Below are 17,267 nucleotides of genomic sequence, written 5' to 3' on the forward strand. Positions count from 1 at the left end.
ACTGACACCAATTCTTAGTCCAGAGTTTTTATGCTAGGTAATACCATTGGGAAATGGGTGCTCAGACAGTGGGATGAATATCTGCCCTTTGGCCAGGAGCCAAGTAACAGCTTTTGGGTCATCTGGGGCCACCCTCCCCACTGACTTATTTTGTTCTCTGGCTGCCAGTGCCCACTGGTGCCTCCTACCTTAGTACAGAGCCTCATCCCTTCATCCCTGCCCGTTCCTCATGGCCTCGCCCAGGGACCTTCATGCCTTTCCCTTCAATAGTCTCTATGGAGGGAGCTGGGGCCATGGAAGGCTCAAGCCATACTGGCCATGCCCTCACTCCTTCTTCCTCTCCACTCCACAGGAGCCTCCTTCTCCCCGTTCTTGGCCTTCCACCTGCTCTCCATGGCTGGCAGTCCCCCCAAGGCAGACTCCTAAGGAATCATCATCCTCCTCCTTTCTATTCTGGGGGTTACGGCACACAGCCTGATGCCAGGACAGAGAATTCAAGCACAGAAATCCCACACCTGCTGTCCTCTCCAGCTACCTGGACCAGCAGCCCCAGAGACAAGGGCCGAGGGTCCAGCAGCCAGCAGGGCTGGCACAAAGCTTGCCAGAAGCTTCCTGCACAGATACCCCAGAGTGATGCAGGTTTGGGAGGGTGGCAAAAGGCCCCCATGGTCTGGGGCCCAGCATGATCACCCAGGACTCCCAGCCAGGGAATTCTGAAGACCAGAGAACAGCCAGTGGGGGCCATCCACATCCCACTCCCCTCCTCCAACCCTCAGAGCTGCTCCGCAGTCACACACACACCTCTGGCTCTCCTTTGGTTCATGTTTACAGGCATAGGTTTTCTTGATCCCAACAGATGCCCAGCCCTGCATGGGGGCACCCGTGGCCTGCTGGTGAGCTCCTCCTATACCTCAGGCTGTGGTGAGAATGTAGTCCCCTCCTTTGCCTCCCTCCCCTCATTCCTTCTCCTCCAGCACTAGCAGGGAGTTGGGCCCAGAGCCAGCGCAGGTCCACTGATCTGGACTAAGAGCCACATGACCCCACTGTCCACACACTGTCTTTCCCACTGCCCCTGGGGTTCAGTGCTGCTTGACTAAGCTGGGCTCAGGAGGGGATACCATCTTTCTGGAACTCATGAGAATCACTTACCCCAGGGTTAAGGAGTGGTTGGTGAAGTAACAGTCTCCCCTGGCCTGTGGAAGTGGGACTGGCAATTCTCCACCCACTTCCTGCACCCAGATTGGAGGGAGGGGGGGGGGCTCTGGGATTTAGGGCAAGGTGGCAGGGGTTAGCTGGATGTGGAGGAGGAGACCTGGGCATAGGCTGCCTTGGGAACCATGTAATGTACACACAGACTGGGAAAGGCACTCTGACTGCTCTGAGCTGGGAGCAGGCAGAGCTGCCTCCTGTCCTGTCACTGGCCTCTGGAGAAGCTCCCCTGCTCTCCCGGGTGAACAGGAAGGCTCTGGACCCCTGACCCAGCCAGGCCTTTTGGTGAGGTGCTTGCTCATGTCCTGAAGTTGGAAGCACAATTTTCCTTGGAATGGAGAAAAAGGAAAGGGCCTGGGCCTACTAAAGTGTTGTGTATTTATTAACTGCTAACAGCCTCATGCACTCCATTCAAACTCATGTGAAGGCAAATGTGAGGTCCACCCAGATGCCCTCCTGAGTAAGAGGCAGTCAAAACCTTAACACTGACAATGTAGCGAGGCTGCCTCTTTGGAAATGGATTTAACTTCCCACAGTGTTCATGAACCCACTCGAGTCACCTTCAGGAAGTGCTTTCCAGCCTCTTATACTCCGGGTGTTGCTTGGGAATTTGATCCCTTGAAATCAAGTAGGGTGGCAGAGGAGAGAGGCCAAAGCAGGCACCACCAGGCTGGGGGATCCATGTGGACACTCCATTGCCTCCCTCCTAGTTACCAGTCCTGAATGTCTAGGTTACAGTGGCTGGTCTGGGGCCACTTGTTAGCCAAATACCCAGGGCTCGTTTTCAGGAAGTTGATCATGAACAACAAAATGAGGACTCTTTTTTTTTTTTTTTTCCTTTTGGGGGCAGATGCTAGCTGTGGTTTTTTTCACCTAACACTCTCTTAGCTGCATGTATATTTATTTATAATTATAACCCCGGTAGACTACAGCCTTCACCTGTGGTGGGAACATCTTTGTTAGGAACCAGGATGGATATTCCCCAATTTGGTTTCCAAACCCAGTCTTCACGGCTGGCAAGCCCTCCAGAGCAGTCAGACCAAGGGGGTGGGAGTGTCAAGAATGGGGGCTGGGGCGGGGCTGGAGACCAGTGAGCTGTGCCATCTGGCCCATTTTAATTTAACTGCATTGGTTTTCGAAATTAAAAGTCAAATATGGTTTTTAACAGTCTTCATCTCTTTATCCTTGATTTATTTGATTCTCATTTATTCATTTACTCACCCTGCAAATGTCTATATCAGCACAGGCACGGCCCTAGGGGCTATGGCCTAGCGGGGAATAGGGGATACTCTGGCCCCCCTGGAGCTCATTCTCCATCTAGGGAACAGTAAGGAAGTGTTTGCTCTTGCGGATGAGATGTCAGAAGGCAACCATGTGGGGAGACAGTGTGGCTGTGAAGTGGGGTTGGCATTCCAGGCGGTGTTCAGAGAGTAAACATCTGAGCCGAGCTGCTCTTGGCACAAGGCCCTCAGGGCCATCCTGAGAAGAGCAAACTCCCCAGCACTTCAGTGTGTTTCTAGACCATTGAAAAGACAATTGTGGCTGTGACTGGCAGTGCATGGGGACAGATGAAGCAAAGCAGCCGACGAGGCCGGCAGTGGAGGAGAAAACTCCAGACGACACTGCTCCCTCAAAAGCTGTTGGCTTCTACTCGGCGACATGGGAAGACTCTGTGGGACTCGGTGCTAAGGACCCACAGGACCAACAGAACTGCCCTGAAAGAGGCAGGCCGGGAAGTGGCTCTCCTGCTTGTCCAAGTATGGGATGATGGTGTGTAGGACATGGTGCAAGCTCTGGGGCAGAGAGAAGTGACAGAATTCTGAATGTACTAAGAGGTAAGTTCAGGAGGAATTACCTTTGATGTGGGATAGAGAGGATCAAAGGTCATGTGAGATCCAGCAGAATGAAAATGTCATTTTTGATATGGGATGAAGTAGTAGGAAGCAGGGGAGGTATGGGAGCCAGAAATCCATTTCAGACAGCTGCAGGAGAGACAGGGCGGAGCTGCCTGGGAATGTGGAACCGGATGGAGATACACATTGGAGGGCATTATTAATGCCAAGGCTTGTGTACTGAGTCAAGAGGAAGCCCAGGGAGCAGGGAGCAGCCCAGACTCTCCCAGCATTCAAGGGTGCTCTGTCCAGAGTGGCTTTGCTAGGGGAGCTGAAGGGTTAACTCAAAGAAGGCTACAGATAAGAAGTCGGAGCAGGAAGACCTTGCTTGAAACAGCTGATGCATCACTGCTCAGGGTGCGTAACAGCAGCACTTGACACAATTCTTCACCTATAAAGGATTGCTACCAGCTGTCCTTAAACTTCAGCTCCCTGTAACATTTTTTTAACCGGATCAACTCAAATTCAGCTTTGTAGAGCATGAACTTACCTAAAGCAAGAGGAACTGCAGGCTCAGTGCCTCCCCACGTGCTGTGGTGTTTCCACAGCATAGGCTGACATCACTGGCAAGCTTGAGCAAAACTGAGGACTCGACCCTTGTCTTGCTCCCAAGCTCTTGTACACAACCTTCACTTTAAGGTTCAGTTTGCTGTCCCAAGTTTGACACTTGGCCCAGCCCCTAGAACTATCTGCCTTCGACCTGTGTCAGCTCTTGGCCCAGTTGTTGCAAATATCCCCAGTGGAGACTTTATTCTGAGTGACACAAAGGGTAGGTGCCACTGTCTGCCTGGGTTTCCTTGCCCTATTCTTCCTGTTTTCCCATGCCTCTGCATGGGCACTGTGCTGGGGATATGAATGCTGTTTGACTTATTTGGTTCCTGAAGATCATAGATGCAATAGATGCAATTCTTTGTGAAGAAACTCAGGCCAGGGCTAGCTTGTCTGCAGGAGCATTCTTGGCTGCTGAGCAGATTCTCACCTGTGTCCCTTCCAGGAACATGTCAGGTCCTGTGAATGCAGGTCAGGAGAGGCAGGAAGCCAGGGCACGGGCCCTTCTCCCAGGTGTGTCAGGCAACGCCTGGATCTTCCAGCTGCAGCCAGGCTGTGTGTGTCTAACAGACTGCCTTCTCTGCTTCAGGGCAGCAGACCAGACGGAGGCGTGCTGTCAAGCAGGCTCCGACTCAACACTATTGCTCTATTGCAATTTGTACAGCAAGCTTGAGACAAAACCACTGCCTTTAATCCCTAGAACAAGAACCTCCCCCACTTCAAGGGAAGGCCCTCTCTCCTCCCTGCTGCTGGGTCATGGGGCAGATGCAAAGCCTGGTGAGTCTTTCGGCTTCCTCAGCCTTCCTGGGGACCACCCACTCGGTGCCAGGGAGTGGGGCCTCTGCCCTTTGCCTCCTGACACCTAGGGAAAGTGTGCAGTGTCTGCTGGGTTTCACATTTCCTGCTCTGTGATGTGTGTCCCCCACCGAGCACCACTGGACACTCTCTGTAACCGAATGCGATGAATTTTTCTTCTCTCCAGCTCAGTCTGTCATTCCTTCAGATGCTGTGACAGCGAAAACACATGTGTTTCTCAAATGAATGGTCCAAGGAAAGTTATGAAGAAAAGGCAGTCAGCTCCGAAGAAACACACTCACTCCTTCCCTAGCCTCTAAAAATGGTGACAGACACACTACTGCAGAGCCGCAAAGGGGCCATGTGGATGTGGCCAGACCCACCAGAACATGTACTCCTGTGTCCAACATCCCAACCAGCAAGGCTTTGGCTTCCCGGGTGGGAGGTGATGCTCAACTAGGTGCAGCATGTTTTCTGAGAACCCCAGGAACTCATTTCATAGCAAACTGCACACTCCCACCCCCGCAGACATCCGTGGGGTCCTCCAAGAAGAGTCTAGCCTCTGAGCCACCTACCCTTTCCTTCTCTTTTGTCCTCCTACATTTAGGGATCTAAACTTGGGCCAGGGAAAGACTTGTGGTCCCTTGGCTCCCTGAGCTTGCTACTGAAGAACACTGCCCTGCAGGGCAGGTGCTGATGCGCAACCCACCCAAGTCTGAATGACCAGGGAAGTGGAACACTTGCAGGGGGTGCCAGGGCTGTGGCTCAGTGAATGTACTGGTTCCTGCCCAGGTGGGGGATATCAGTTGACTGGATCATTGGGCCCGACACCATCTCCTCAAAAATGATGACCTGTGGAAAAGAAGGGACCAGGTAGGAGAGCAGCTCCTAGGGCCACTGGGGCCAACTGAGGGTGCTGTGAGGCAGTGGAGCTGCACCCAGGATGCCAGCACAGGCAGCAGTGAGAAGAGGCCTGCTAAAAATCTGCTCTATCCCACATCCTTTCCCAAAGGCTCCCAGGGAAACTTGCTGATGCCAAGGAGGGCAGGGATGAGAAGGAGTCACAGGGAAAAGGACAGGAAACTGGATGTGTGCCCACCTGATTGATTCCTTTTTGCAGCCAGGCACCTGGAAGGTACAGAGTCTTCTGGGGTCCAATGTTCCAGTAGCGCCCAAGATTCTTGCCATTGATGAATACGACGCCCTTCTCCCAGCCCTTCAGTGAAGAATAGTGGAGACAGACAAAACATATAGTCTCTCAACGCCCAAATCCAAAGCGAGCATGTGTTCTGAGGGTGCCTTATTTCTCCCACCTCTGGTTCTAGTTCTAATTCTAAGCCCCTTGGCAGGACAGGCACCTAAAGCCTGGGCATAGGAATGTGGGCCCTCAGAAGAACCACCAGGTGGCCCCAGAGGCCCCTTTAGATAGGGGAACTTAGAGCACAGGTGCTGCCTGCATAGACCAATTGGGAGGAAGAGCAAGGACCAAGGCCGGGACATGGTGGTGATGGTGTGTGTGTGTGTGTGTGTGTGTGTGTGTGTGTGTGTGTGTGTGTGTGTTACAAACCTCCAGCTTCAGAAAGGTGTCAAAAGGAGCAGAACCAACAAGCAAAGCACCCAAGAAGAACGCAGGGAACACAGGTACTTCTGGGACAGAAGTCCACTTGTCAATGGCAAACCTGAGGACAGCACAAGGGTGGGGAAGGTTCACACTGGATTCTGCAGGCTCACGCTTTCCACGTTCATGAACTTCAAGGCTGCCATCTCTTAAGCCAGGGCAGAGCCTGACAGCAGAGACATAACATGTAGATGCTGCCTCAACACATGAGATTCCCATGCTACTGCCCCTCACTTGCTCCTCACTGTGGCCTTTGGTCTTCTTATTCATCTGCGGGGTCCTGGCACACGAGGTTTGAACCATCCCAAGAGAACCCTGATCTTCCTGCATGCTGTCTGTGAGCTTACAAACTGGCATGAGCCAGGGACCCACCTGCTAAACAAGCTTTTTTTCAGATCCAGACTGTAGATTCTGAACTTCTTCAGGGGAGAATCATCCAGATAGAGATTTCCAATTACACCTGTGGGAGAAGGCGAGGAAACCTGAGCAGGAACAGCTGACCTGGAGGTAGCCAAGGCCATGTAAGTGAGGTCCCCACAGTGTTCCTGTGAGCATTTCTCCCGAAGCGTGCATTGTCTAGGAAGCAACTCTCTTGGAACAAGAGCTCTGGCAATCCAAGAGGGTATCAACATGAGTAGGATCATTATTTGTCATGAGTGGAAATGTCCATGAACAGTGTCAGAAACGAAATGTCACCGGGCAAGCAAAGACTGCCATTTGGGAGCAGGAAGGGTCAAGCTCACATAGCCAAGAGGTCACAGAGACGCAAGCCTATCACCACTGGCATCTGATTAAACAAAACAAATACCCAGACATCGTCTCCACATCCTAGGTTAAGCATGGGTTCTTAAGGTCTTTGCAATGGGAGCAGATGACAGTAGCACGGTGTGGACCCAAAAACAGAGGAATTATGCACACCTGAGCACTGATTCCTTAGTGCCTTGGGATTGGGACAGCTCTGCAGGCTCAGGCACAGGCAGGCAACCCTCTCCTCTCTTTCACAGAGCCACTGAGCTTCTTCAAGGGGGTCTGGAGAAGCCGGAGAAGCAGAGACAACCCCCAAGGCCTGCAGGTGCTGTCCAGCAGGCTCGTGTCATCTCTGAATATCAGGTCTGTTGCTTATCAACTCTGAACAGGAATCCAGGGACGTGGACTCCCCAGTGAGGGACCAGGCCACCTTTGATGAGGGGTCAGGAAAAGCCAACCCCTGGGAGCAAGGGTCAAGCAGACCCTTTCGCTTAGCAGGGGAACCCTGGCCAGTGAGAGAGCTCAGAGAAGCTGCCGAGCTGCTCACTGGAATCCTGAGGTCAGGAAGCTGCAGCATCAGCAACCCACAGTTTACCTGACAGGTGGGTAAGATGACTGGTCAGAATCTGACCAAGAGGAAGCTGTGCCCATTTCCACCATAGCAACCAGAGCAATGAGGTACCAGGAGGCCAGCACTCTCCCCAACACACTAGTGTTTATCTATGCTCATCTGCAGCTTACCCAGCACCACCCACATTAAGATAATATTTTTAATGGAAAATTGGATTAAAGCCCAGAAAAATATGTTGATTGGGTGGGTTAATCTGAAAGGGCTAACAAGCACTTTTTTTTTTTTTTTTACCATAAACCATGCTTCCTCCACCTCTTCACAGAAGAGACACTGAGTTTCTGGAGAGGGACCCAGAAAGAAACTTAGAGTTGAGACACACAAAGGCAGGGATCCTGGGCCCTTTTTGGACTTCCTGGAAATCACATTCTTCACTCCTTCCTTATTGCTTCCAGACAGCCCTTGACACAGACGGCAGGCCAGCTCACTGTCCCTGTGTGGTCACCGCAAGATGTGTCAGAACACAAGTACTGTTCAGGACAAAGAGGGTGAAGAGGGCATAATCCAGCAAAGTTTCTTTAGCTCACTCACCATGGGTGCACATCTAAGTCAACCCAGCCTCCATCTGCCTTCTCTGAGCCTCCATTCCTGACACCCCTCCAAGGGGCTTCCACGACACACCTCCCTCACTAGGCTTCCACAGGGCCTCCATAGTCCAGAAGCTGTTGGGCCTTCATGACCCATCTCTGGCTGCTGGGTCTCCGTTGATGACTTGTCTCTGTCCACTCTACTTGTGCTTAACCCATGGCACTCCACTGGCTTGCCTGTTGATATGTCTGTGTGTACAAGGGCTGCCCTCTCTAGGACCCACCTTTGCGCTGATCATCAATGTTATCCCCGTAGTTGACACGCCCACGGTTCTCCACCAGGATCCTCAGTATGGTGTAGCCCTGCCAGGAACATAGTGGTCGATGCTGATGGCTGGATGGACCAGCCATGCGCTCCCAGCTGCACCTTGGGGTTTATTGGTGGACCCCCATTCTTCCTTGAGCTCTGAGGTCAAGAGTGAGCCCCAGGCAGTGAGGAAGCCATGGCAGCCTCCTGGCAGTGGCAGCCTGTGGTAAAAGAGTCTCACATGTCCCATCTTCCTCTGTGACTCCAGCCAAACTGGTTCAGATGTGGCTGGGGCTAGCCATCATCTGGGTCCCAAGGGGTAACAAACCTGGATCAAGGGGACAATAATCTGCGTCGTTTTATAGTCCATGAATCCTATGGATACTGTGTCCAAGAAGACCTGCCAGAGAGAACAGAGCAAGCAGCTCTGGTCAGCACTGGGTGAGTGAGTCCACAGCATGCATGTGCACCTGGGGGCCCAGCAGGGGTATGGCCAGAACACGACACATATCCACCAACAGAGCATCCTGCACGCTGAGGACGGCTGATCCTGTGAGGTGGATGGTGGACCCTGGTCCCATGCTTACTTGACCCCGGTCTCGCACAAGACCCCTGAGGATGCCAGGTGAGGTGATGGTGGTCTCATACAGAATATACCCAAAAGATTGGCCGTTCCCATCATTCACTGGCATATTCTCCATGTTGATGGGCTTTTCAGATGTGACGGGCTGCACACAGAACATAGAGACTGGGATGAGGAGAAAAACAATTCACTTTTTTCATGGTCTTTTGGGGGTGGACCATAGCAAACAGACGCCCCGGGGGTCATACTCTAGGGCCTGGGGTAGCAGGGAACTCTAACCTAAGCCTTTGAGGTTGCAAGTTAGCAAACAGGCCTCACCCCGGGGATGGGAGGCAGCACCTAGAGGGCCAGGGAGACAAGGAACATTAATCCTTTGTTTTAGTCTGCCTTCCTGTCACACTAACCCCAAGGCCACCAGTCACAAGGTTGAGAGAACAAAGTTCTCATAGTAGAGCCACGCAGTTGAGCAAGCTCTAAGCTCTGATAGCTTTAAGACACCATCATTTTTGCCTGGCAGCATCCCTCTGACTTGGCCTAGCGCCTGTGTCCCAGAGCCTGCTGAGGCATCCCTTAGGATGCTAGCACAGCTTTGAGTGCTGAGGTGGAGAAGGCACTTGAAGCAACATCTGGCCTTTCTCCTGTGGCACTTGGAGGTTCCTGGGTCCTGCTCACTTACCTTGGGCTGCCCTGTTCCTCTGATCCCAACACTCACCTCCAGGTACTGTAGGGCATCCCACAGTGACAGGTAGAAAGAAGGCTTCATTGGATCATAGGATATCTTGGGAAGAAGCTCAGGTGGAGGAGGCAGAGGGGTACCTGCAACACGCAGATGGCAGGGCCACCCCTAGAGGACCTCATTGTCACTGCCTGGCCCTGCTTCCTGCCCAAAGAATTTTGGGGCTGACAGGAACAAGTCTTGTCTAAGTGGAGCGACAGGGGACTGACACCTACAGCATACAAAGTTGGAGCTGGGAAACACAAACTATGGTGAGACAGGACTCTACAAAGCTCTCCTGCCCTTGCCTAGGGTGTCTGTAAACAGATCACCTAGGATTGAGATGGGAGAGGAAGCAGGGAACTCGTCAGATGTTTCAGAGCACAAGTAAGGCCAAAGATGGTGCTTGGGGCTGCAGTTTTCTGGGTACCTAAGATGGAGCCAAAGAAGTCTCGAAGCTTAGAGTACTTGGCCGTGTAGTCTCCGGCCTCTGTCAGCACTGCATCATAGTCTGCAAGACACCGGGATCTGTCACTGCCAGGCTCCGACACAGCGAAATGTGCACAGCAGCAACAGGAGAGGAAAGCGGGCACCACGCATCAGCATCCCTATCCCAGCAACTGCTGAGACAAGCACTTGCTATGTGAGCCAGTCTACTGCGCATCACAGGCAACCAAAGCTACAAATGCAACAGGAGCGGTTCAACATCCAGACATAGCTGGGGTTTCCCACTATAGGCAGAGATACAAAGGCAGGGGCCACACCTTTCCAAGGGCCTGAGTAGTCCCCCCACTCTGAGGCGAGCCCGCTCACTGTCACTGCCTTATCCTTTCCAGAGGTCTCTGAGCACAGCAGTGGCTCACAGGCCCACTAACCGGCTGCAGTCCCCCAGTGCCTTCGATTCAGACAAAGCGCTACCTTCCCCAGGTACAGCACAGACAAATCCAGTTGGGAGACAGAAGCAGTCCCCGGAGGGCCAGCCATGAGAAGTTCCAATAGTGCACATGCTGGGCTGGGCCAGGTGAGGGAGCACTTGCCATAGCTGGTGACATCAGACTTGTATTCATTAAAATGCATGGCTCCATTGATGAAGCCAAAGTTGGTGCCTCCGTGGAACATGTAGAGGTTGATGGAGGCGCCAGCATCAACGATGGCAGACACCGTCTGCAAAACCTCTGCAGGACAAGGGAGAACAGTGACAATGAAATGAGGCAGAGTCCTAGAACTTCGAACCTTTCCTTCTTTTGTCTTTCCCGGGCCCTGGTCAGGGGGACAGCTTTATTGCTCTGCTCTTCAGGCACAGAGGGTCCCGGATGCAGTGAAAGTGATTCTAACTGAGGCTCCAAGCATAGACCTCTGTATTCAGATCCGAGTCAACTCCATCAACTGCAACATGGACAACTTGCCCCACATTGGTCCTGACAGCCCAGCCAGCATGCAGCCTGATAGCAGATGGCAACAATGTGGAAGCCAGGATCAAAGACTGTTCCCCCAAAGATGTGAACAGAGAGCATCACAGGAGATGGGTGACTAACAACTACATTCAAGCTGCACAGCGCCCCATCAGACTGGCATGTGTTAAAAATCACTGTAACAGTATTGTGGAACTGGGAGACACATACTCTTACTTCACAGCAATGAGTAGAAAAATCTATGTCTTTCTGGAGAAGAGTTTGAAACACAAACACCGGAAATCTGCAACAAATGTGCCTTGCTGAATCGGTCAGAGGAGGATGATATGCCAGTGGTGTACAAGGTGCTCACTAATGGGGGCGTATATTTGGCATTCAGTGAAGTTCAATCAATAGGATCACTGGGCATTGCCAACAGATTCACTGGGAACAGGCTGGCTCACACACTGTGACTGAGCCATCAACGTAATAGAGTCTTTCACATTCTTCAAGATGGTGATGTGAATTGATATCGGTAAGAATAGAAACTGTTGCTATGGGTCACAAACTAGGCAGAAGGAGGTGATGGAGCAGCAGAGTGTCTGCGTCTATGTTTCAGAAGCAATTGTACACTTCAGGCAGGTGAACAGGCAAGGCTGAACTATACACCTCAACATGCTTCCTCCAAGGTCTGAGAAAACATCTTCTCCAAACTTCATTTATCCTTAACACTTTTATCACTTGCCACATTTTTTTCTCCTGTATTTTCTAGACACAAGCAGCAGGAATTCATTACTCAATCACAAGACCTCTCAAGATCAATGTGAAAAAGTCCTACTGTTCAAATGTCAAGTCAAGTGAGTCTGAAATATGAGTAACTGATTATTACCCTTGAATAACCCCAGCACCTTTGCATTCTGCTGTTCCATATACAGCAGTTTCCTAAAATGCATTCTGGGGCTAGCACAATAGCTCAACTGGTTAACCCTCCATCTGTGAGAGCACATCCCATATGAGCACCAGTTTGTGTCCCGGATGTTCCACTTCCCATCCAGCTCCCTGCTTGTGGTTTGGGAAAGCAGTAGAAGGTGGCCCAAAGCCTTGGGACCCTGCACCCACCTGGGAGACCCAAAAAGAAGCTCCTGGTTTTGGATTGACTCAGCTCCAACCATTGCAGCCGTATGGCAAATGAGCCAATAAAAAAAAATCTTTTTTTGCTTTTCCTTCTCTCTGAAACTTTGCTTTTCCAATAAAAAATAAAGTATTTTTTTAAATGTATTACTTTTAAGGTCAACACACATGCTGGATATTGCCATGGCACCACTCACCAGAAGAATCCAAGATATTGTGCGGGCCTCCCCACGAATCAAACCACCCTGTCCAGTACTCCATCACCAGTGTGGGCTGCATTCTCTGGGCACCACAAAATAAAAGTTAGGTCAAAAGAGAAACAGGGAAACCCATCCCACAGGGGAGCCCCAGGCACTGTCCTCCTGACTCCTTTCTGGCTTCACACTGTTTGTCAAAGACCAGAGGGAGCAGAACCCACACAAGGGCCAAATGTGCCTGCCCTGCCACGCCCACATGGGCAAGTGGACAGTGGAAGAAGTTACTCAGGTTGATGCAGTGACCCCCAATGGCTTTCTACATGCAGAGTAGCAAGAAGATGAAGTCTTTACCAGAACCCACCACGTGCTACACTGTCCTACACTGGTTTGATTTCTGGATCTTGCCAAGCTCTGCCCATCGTCTGGGGAGGAGGAAGCTTTGTCTACACAATGCCCTAAGCAAGAGTCACACCAGGGATGGGAGCTACTTGGTAACTTCTTCCTCCCAGCTTGAAGAGTCAGGGCTGCAGAGCAGGTCCAGCTTGGTTTAGACAGTAGTTTGTAAAACTGAGCCAGAAAAGCAAGGCTTCATTGCCCAGCCATTCAGTGCTGTATTGCAGCTACAGTCTGGATCGGTTCCCTGGCTGGCACTCTCCACAGGTGTTCAGGATTATTTCAGAATACGGATGCCATCCCACAATTGACCTAAAGATGCAGAACTCGGGCTTGCAGAATCCCCTGAGGATGTGGAGGGAGGCACAGTGACTACCACACTAGGATTCCAGGCTCTGTGATAGGGAGCCACGCTGCACACTGAGTGACAGTAGATCAAGTGTCCTCCCTGTCTGTGACAGCCTGACCTTTCAGGGACATCGCTTGGAGAACAGAATCTGATTCAGGCTGACCAAGATAACTCGTGGCCCATTGAAGGGAAGGTACCAATCACACCCAGACAGAAACAAAGCAGGCACACTGTCCACCTCCCATGAAGGGGGCATACTCATCCTGTATTACGCCTCAGTCAACAAAACGATTCTAAACTATGTTAGCACTCTGGGAGTACCAGGGTCAAAGTAAGTGGGTGACTGCTGGTGGCCAGGTCACTGTTCCACAGTCTGTGGCTAACAGCTGGAATTTGGCAATCAATGGGTACTGCAGTCTTAATCCACCACTGTGTGAATTCTTCATCTATCTCCTCCTTACTTCTGGGCAGTAAAGCAGTAGTGATAGTGGCTAGCTCACACTGTCGTCCTCCTAAAGCTGAGTGCACAGCCCAGCAGAGGTGAAGCTCACAGCAGTCACTTGTACTGATCATGCTCATCAACAGAGGTGTGGCAGACGTGGAAGACCAGCAAAGTGCCACTGGGCATCGCAACATCAAGCACACTGTGGGCCCATCCCTCAAGGAAGTCTTTACAAAGGGGAGTGACCTCATCTCGCAAAGAGACATCTTTGTACACAGAAAAGCCCCGTGGCAGATACTGGCCTATGAGGAGGCAGGCATGGCAACCTCTTAGGCAGGATCACAGAACCAGGTGGATCAGCCACCGCACACGATGCCTCTCCTCCAGGGTGACACCAACATCACCCTGGAGTGCTGCTCCAGGTCTAGGGATCAGTGTGGACACAGGACGGTCCTGCACCGCGTGTGAGCTGCAGCTCAGCCCCGCACATCCCTGTCTCCTTAGGAGACACCGAACGACTTGAGAGAGCAGCTGGGACAAGACTGAGTTGGGAAGAACAGTGAGACCTGGACAAAAGTTCACTCACTGTCTGACCTTGAAGGGGCTAGGCTTCCTATCATGCTGAGACACCAGAGGATCCTGCTGGGTGAAAATCTGAACAGGGCAAAGAGGCGTTCCTCCTCTGCCTCAGTCCGTGAGAGGCTGCAGGGGAAATGGAACCCACAGAAAGGAGGCAGGCATTTTTTTTTTAAAGGCTCCTCAAGAGACCGCATATCTCACTCATCCTGTTTCGGTCCTCACAACAACACCTTGGCTGCTTTCCTGGCAGGGGTGTGGTACACGGGCCAGGAAGTCCTGAGCAACAGGGGGCACTCATCGCTGCCTGGGCAGGACGTACCTTCATACTTCGGAGAAAGGTGGTGAGTGACTGCAGCTCTGCGTGTGACTGCAGGTTGATGGTGGCCAACACTGGAGAAAAAGAGAAACAAACAGCAGATTGCCCCAAATTAGGAAAATGATTCAAAATCATTCTCGGTTCTTTCCTCGGTACTGCAAGCATTGTTACTGACTTTATACACCTTCCTATTTTATTTCTTCTTGATGGATTAGTTTTTTCTTTTCTGGGCTATAATGTATTCATATAAAGTATATGAAGATATTTTAGATGGCTTTCCACATGTTCAAGAGAGATGCATTGCTTTGACTCATGGTTGAGGCCTCCTCAGGATCGTCCAGCTGCAGGCTGGGCTGGGTGGCTCCCTGCCCATTGGTTACTGACTGTCAAAGCTGGCCTCACATGTGAGGGCTGTAAACTGGGCTCCAGTGGGCATAGCAATGCATGACAGGCACTAGGCTGGCCTGGCCAACCAGTGCAGTATGAGGCTGTCCTGTATGTCCAGCATAAGCCGCTGATGATCAGTGACAAAATTCCTGATGACAGCTGAGGCCCCGGGATTACTGTCACTTGCCTCGAGGTTACGCAGTGGCTACCAGAAAGGGGCTGTAAGCCCTTTGTCTTGTCACTGTCCTCCAGAAACCAACTGGTTGACACCTCACACCCAGACGCCTCCTCACCTGAAATTAAGAGACTGCTTGAAGACACAAGGCCTGTCTGAAGCTGCACAGAAACCCTGAAGTCAATACAGGATACACCTGGCTAACTAAACACAGGCACCTCTTTCCCCTCCTGGTACTCAGCACAATGCAAAGACTGGGATGGACAGGCAGATGCTAAGAGGAACTGGAGCTGAGAGGAGACATTAGTAAAGAAGAGTAAGGTAAGTGCATGACACTTAATGTCCTTAAAGAAAAGCAGCAGCTATGGCCAACTTTGCCTCCAGCCTGAGGCCTCCCTCATCCCACTCCAAAGCCAGAGCATGATGCAGGGGAGGACACTGTCCCCAGCCTCACTGCTTTGTTTCCCGTCAGCAACCATGCTCATCTGCTCAGTGGTGAGCACATTTGCCAAGGAAGCTGAACTTGAGCAACTGCAGGCCTGCAGGACTTCAGGGCGAGGTGGCAGGGAAGGCAGAGGCAAGGAAGGCTGTGGCAGGCCTTGGCATGTGGGAAACCTGCCTGATCCTGCCACTGCTTCTCAAAACATCATGGCATGGAGGCCCAAGGCTTCTCCAGAAACAGCAGTGCTCAGGCAGGTCTCAGTTTCCGTCCTTTAAGCACCACCATAGCCCAATCACCCACTAAGAAGTGATCCTGTCCACAGATTTGCCTAAGCTGGCAGCCCTGGGTGGCACTCAATCCTATTTTTTGAAGCTGCTCAGGGCAGACCTGACAATTGAGAACATCTCATCTGAAGAAAGATTAGTGACAGACAGAACAGCAAGTGACATAAAAAAAAAAGGAATAAATAAATTGCTTTAGTCCAGCTACAAAACATGTTATGAAAAATAAAACAAATCCAGGCATCAGGGGGCAGCAGGGCACTACGGGTGCCTACAGGGAAGGCGGGGAGGGCACGGAGAAAAGAGCCATCCCAGAGATGCCCAGCCTGCTTGCAAGGCATCCAGTAAGCACTGAGTGGATCACAGAGCGCCAAAAATGCACGGTGTCATGGGGGACCCATGGGCGCAGCTCCCGAGGGCCGGAACCCAGTCATGGGGCCACAGTGCCACCATGTGGAAATATGAGGAATCACCTACGGTCCTCACAGATGAGAGGCAGGTGCAAGTCGTTGACTCCCCTCAAAAGAGCCTTTCCCCCTGCACGGGACAGACAGCCTGAGTGCCCATCACATTCCAGGCATGGAGGTAGCAAGCTGGAGATGACAGCCCCTGCCTGCCAGCAGCTCAGCCTGGTAGCCACAGCAGAGGCCAGCACAGCTGTGGCTGGGGAGCCCACGTGAAGGGCCTTCGATCCTTTCGGCACACCGACCACGTATGGGCAAGACCGGTACTACCCACGACCTCATGGAGCTGCTCACTTGGGGAAGCTGTGCTCTTCTTGCACAGGTACAAGTGTCAGTGGAAAGGGGAGGCTTTTAAAACACTCCTAACACTGCAGCGAGTGAGACGCGAGGTCGTGTTGAAACATATTTGCATCCAGATGTGCGTAAACAAGTAACTAAACATAAGACAGATGTGCCCGAGCGGAGAGAAAGGGTTGAAAATCACTAGATGGCTTGTGCCAGAAATGGTAGGGAAACAGAGCTGCGGTTTCCTGATGAAAGAAACCCTTCAAAGCAGGGCAAGTCATCTAAAGGACGCCGGGTTGTGCTGATCAGCCAGCAGGGAAGGGGGACCAGCTACAGAGCTCCTTATAGTGTATCATCTCTGATAGGGACTTTGCAACTCTCTGTAGCCGGAGCCCTGGACCTGGAGCCGGCCACATGGGTAGCAGGCATAGCTTGCACACTCCGCTTGAATGTACCTCCAGGAATCATGCCCTTGCTCAGGCCGTCCTTATTGTCTGAAGTCAGCAGCAGCTCCACAATGCCACGGTCCTCCAAGGCCTGTGGAGCAAGAACACAAACCAGAGTTGCCTCCTCTGAGCTTCTGCAGGGGTGTGCAGCTGGCAATGCAGAAGGCCACATCCAGGAGACACGTGTACTGTTCCAGAGATCAGAGGCAAATCCACTCCCCCTGGGCCTGCTTTGTGCAGCCAAGCTCCAGTGGGACTGCACCCCAGTCACAGCAAGGGACGGGATATCAAACTATTGTCTGCTTTCCTGCTCTGAGGCTTGCCCCATCCTGTGTGCCAACTGCCTGCAGGGCTTGTGAGAAGGTCCCTACACCTACAGCTTTCCCTTCACACAGGATGAGCCAAGATGGACTTGGTCA

At 51.9% G+C, this 17,267-nt stretch overlaps 1 protein-coding gene across 1 annotated transcript in view; it reads right to left on the reverse strand.

The window, feature by feature from the left end:
- Positions 1-5,210: 5,210 nt before the first annotated feature.
- The window catches only part of LOC121161205 (beta-galactosidase-1-like protein 2), a 35,744-nt gene continuing 23,687 nt past the window's right edge, over positions 5,211-17,267 (reverse strand). The window contains exons 8-20 of the mRNA XM_040987516.1: positions 16,858-16,939; positions 14,372-14,442; positions 12,290-12,374; positions 10,608-10,745; positions 10,001-10,081; positions 9,562-9,671; positions 8,860-9,000; positions 8,601-8,672; positions 8,250-8,328; positions 6,436-6,523; positions 6,013-6,124; positions 5,545-5,661; positions 5,211-5,297 (exon numbers count right to left, since the gene is read on the reverse strand). Coding sequence (XP_040843450.1) covers positions 5,211-5,297; positions 5,545-5,661; positions 6,013-6,124; positions 6,436-6,523; positions 8,250-8,328; positions 8,601-8,672; positions 8,860-9,000; positions 9,562-9,671; positions 10,001-10,081; positions 10,608-10,745; positions 12,290-12,374; positions 14,372-14,442; positions 16,858-16,939 — 1,263 coding nt within the window. The remainder of the gene's footprint in view (positions 5,298-5,544; positions 5,662-6,012; positions 6,125-6,435; positions 6,524-8,249; positions 8,329-8,600; positions 8,673-8,859; positions 9,001-9,561; positions 9,672-10,000; positions 10,082-10,607; positions 10,746-12,289; positions 12,375-14,371; positions 14,443-16,857; positions 16,940-17,267) is intronic.

Source organism: Ochotona curzoniae, unplaced genomic scaffold (genome assembly GCF_017591425.1).
Source record: "Ochotona curzoniae isolate NIBS_2020 unplaced genomic scaffold, NIBS_Ocur_1.0 contig_4714, whole genome shotgun sequence".
NCBI classification, from domain to species: domain Eukaryota; kingdom Metazoa; phylum Chordata; class Mammalia; order Lagomorpha; family Ochotonidae; genus Ochotona; species Ochotona curzoniae.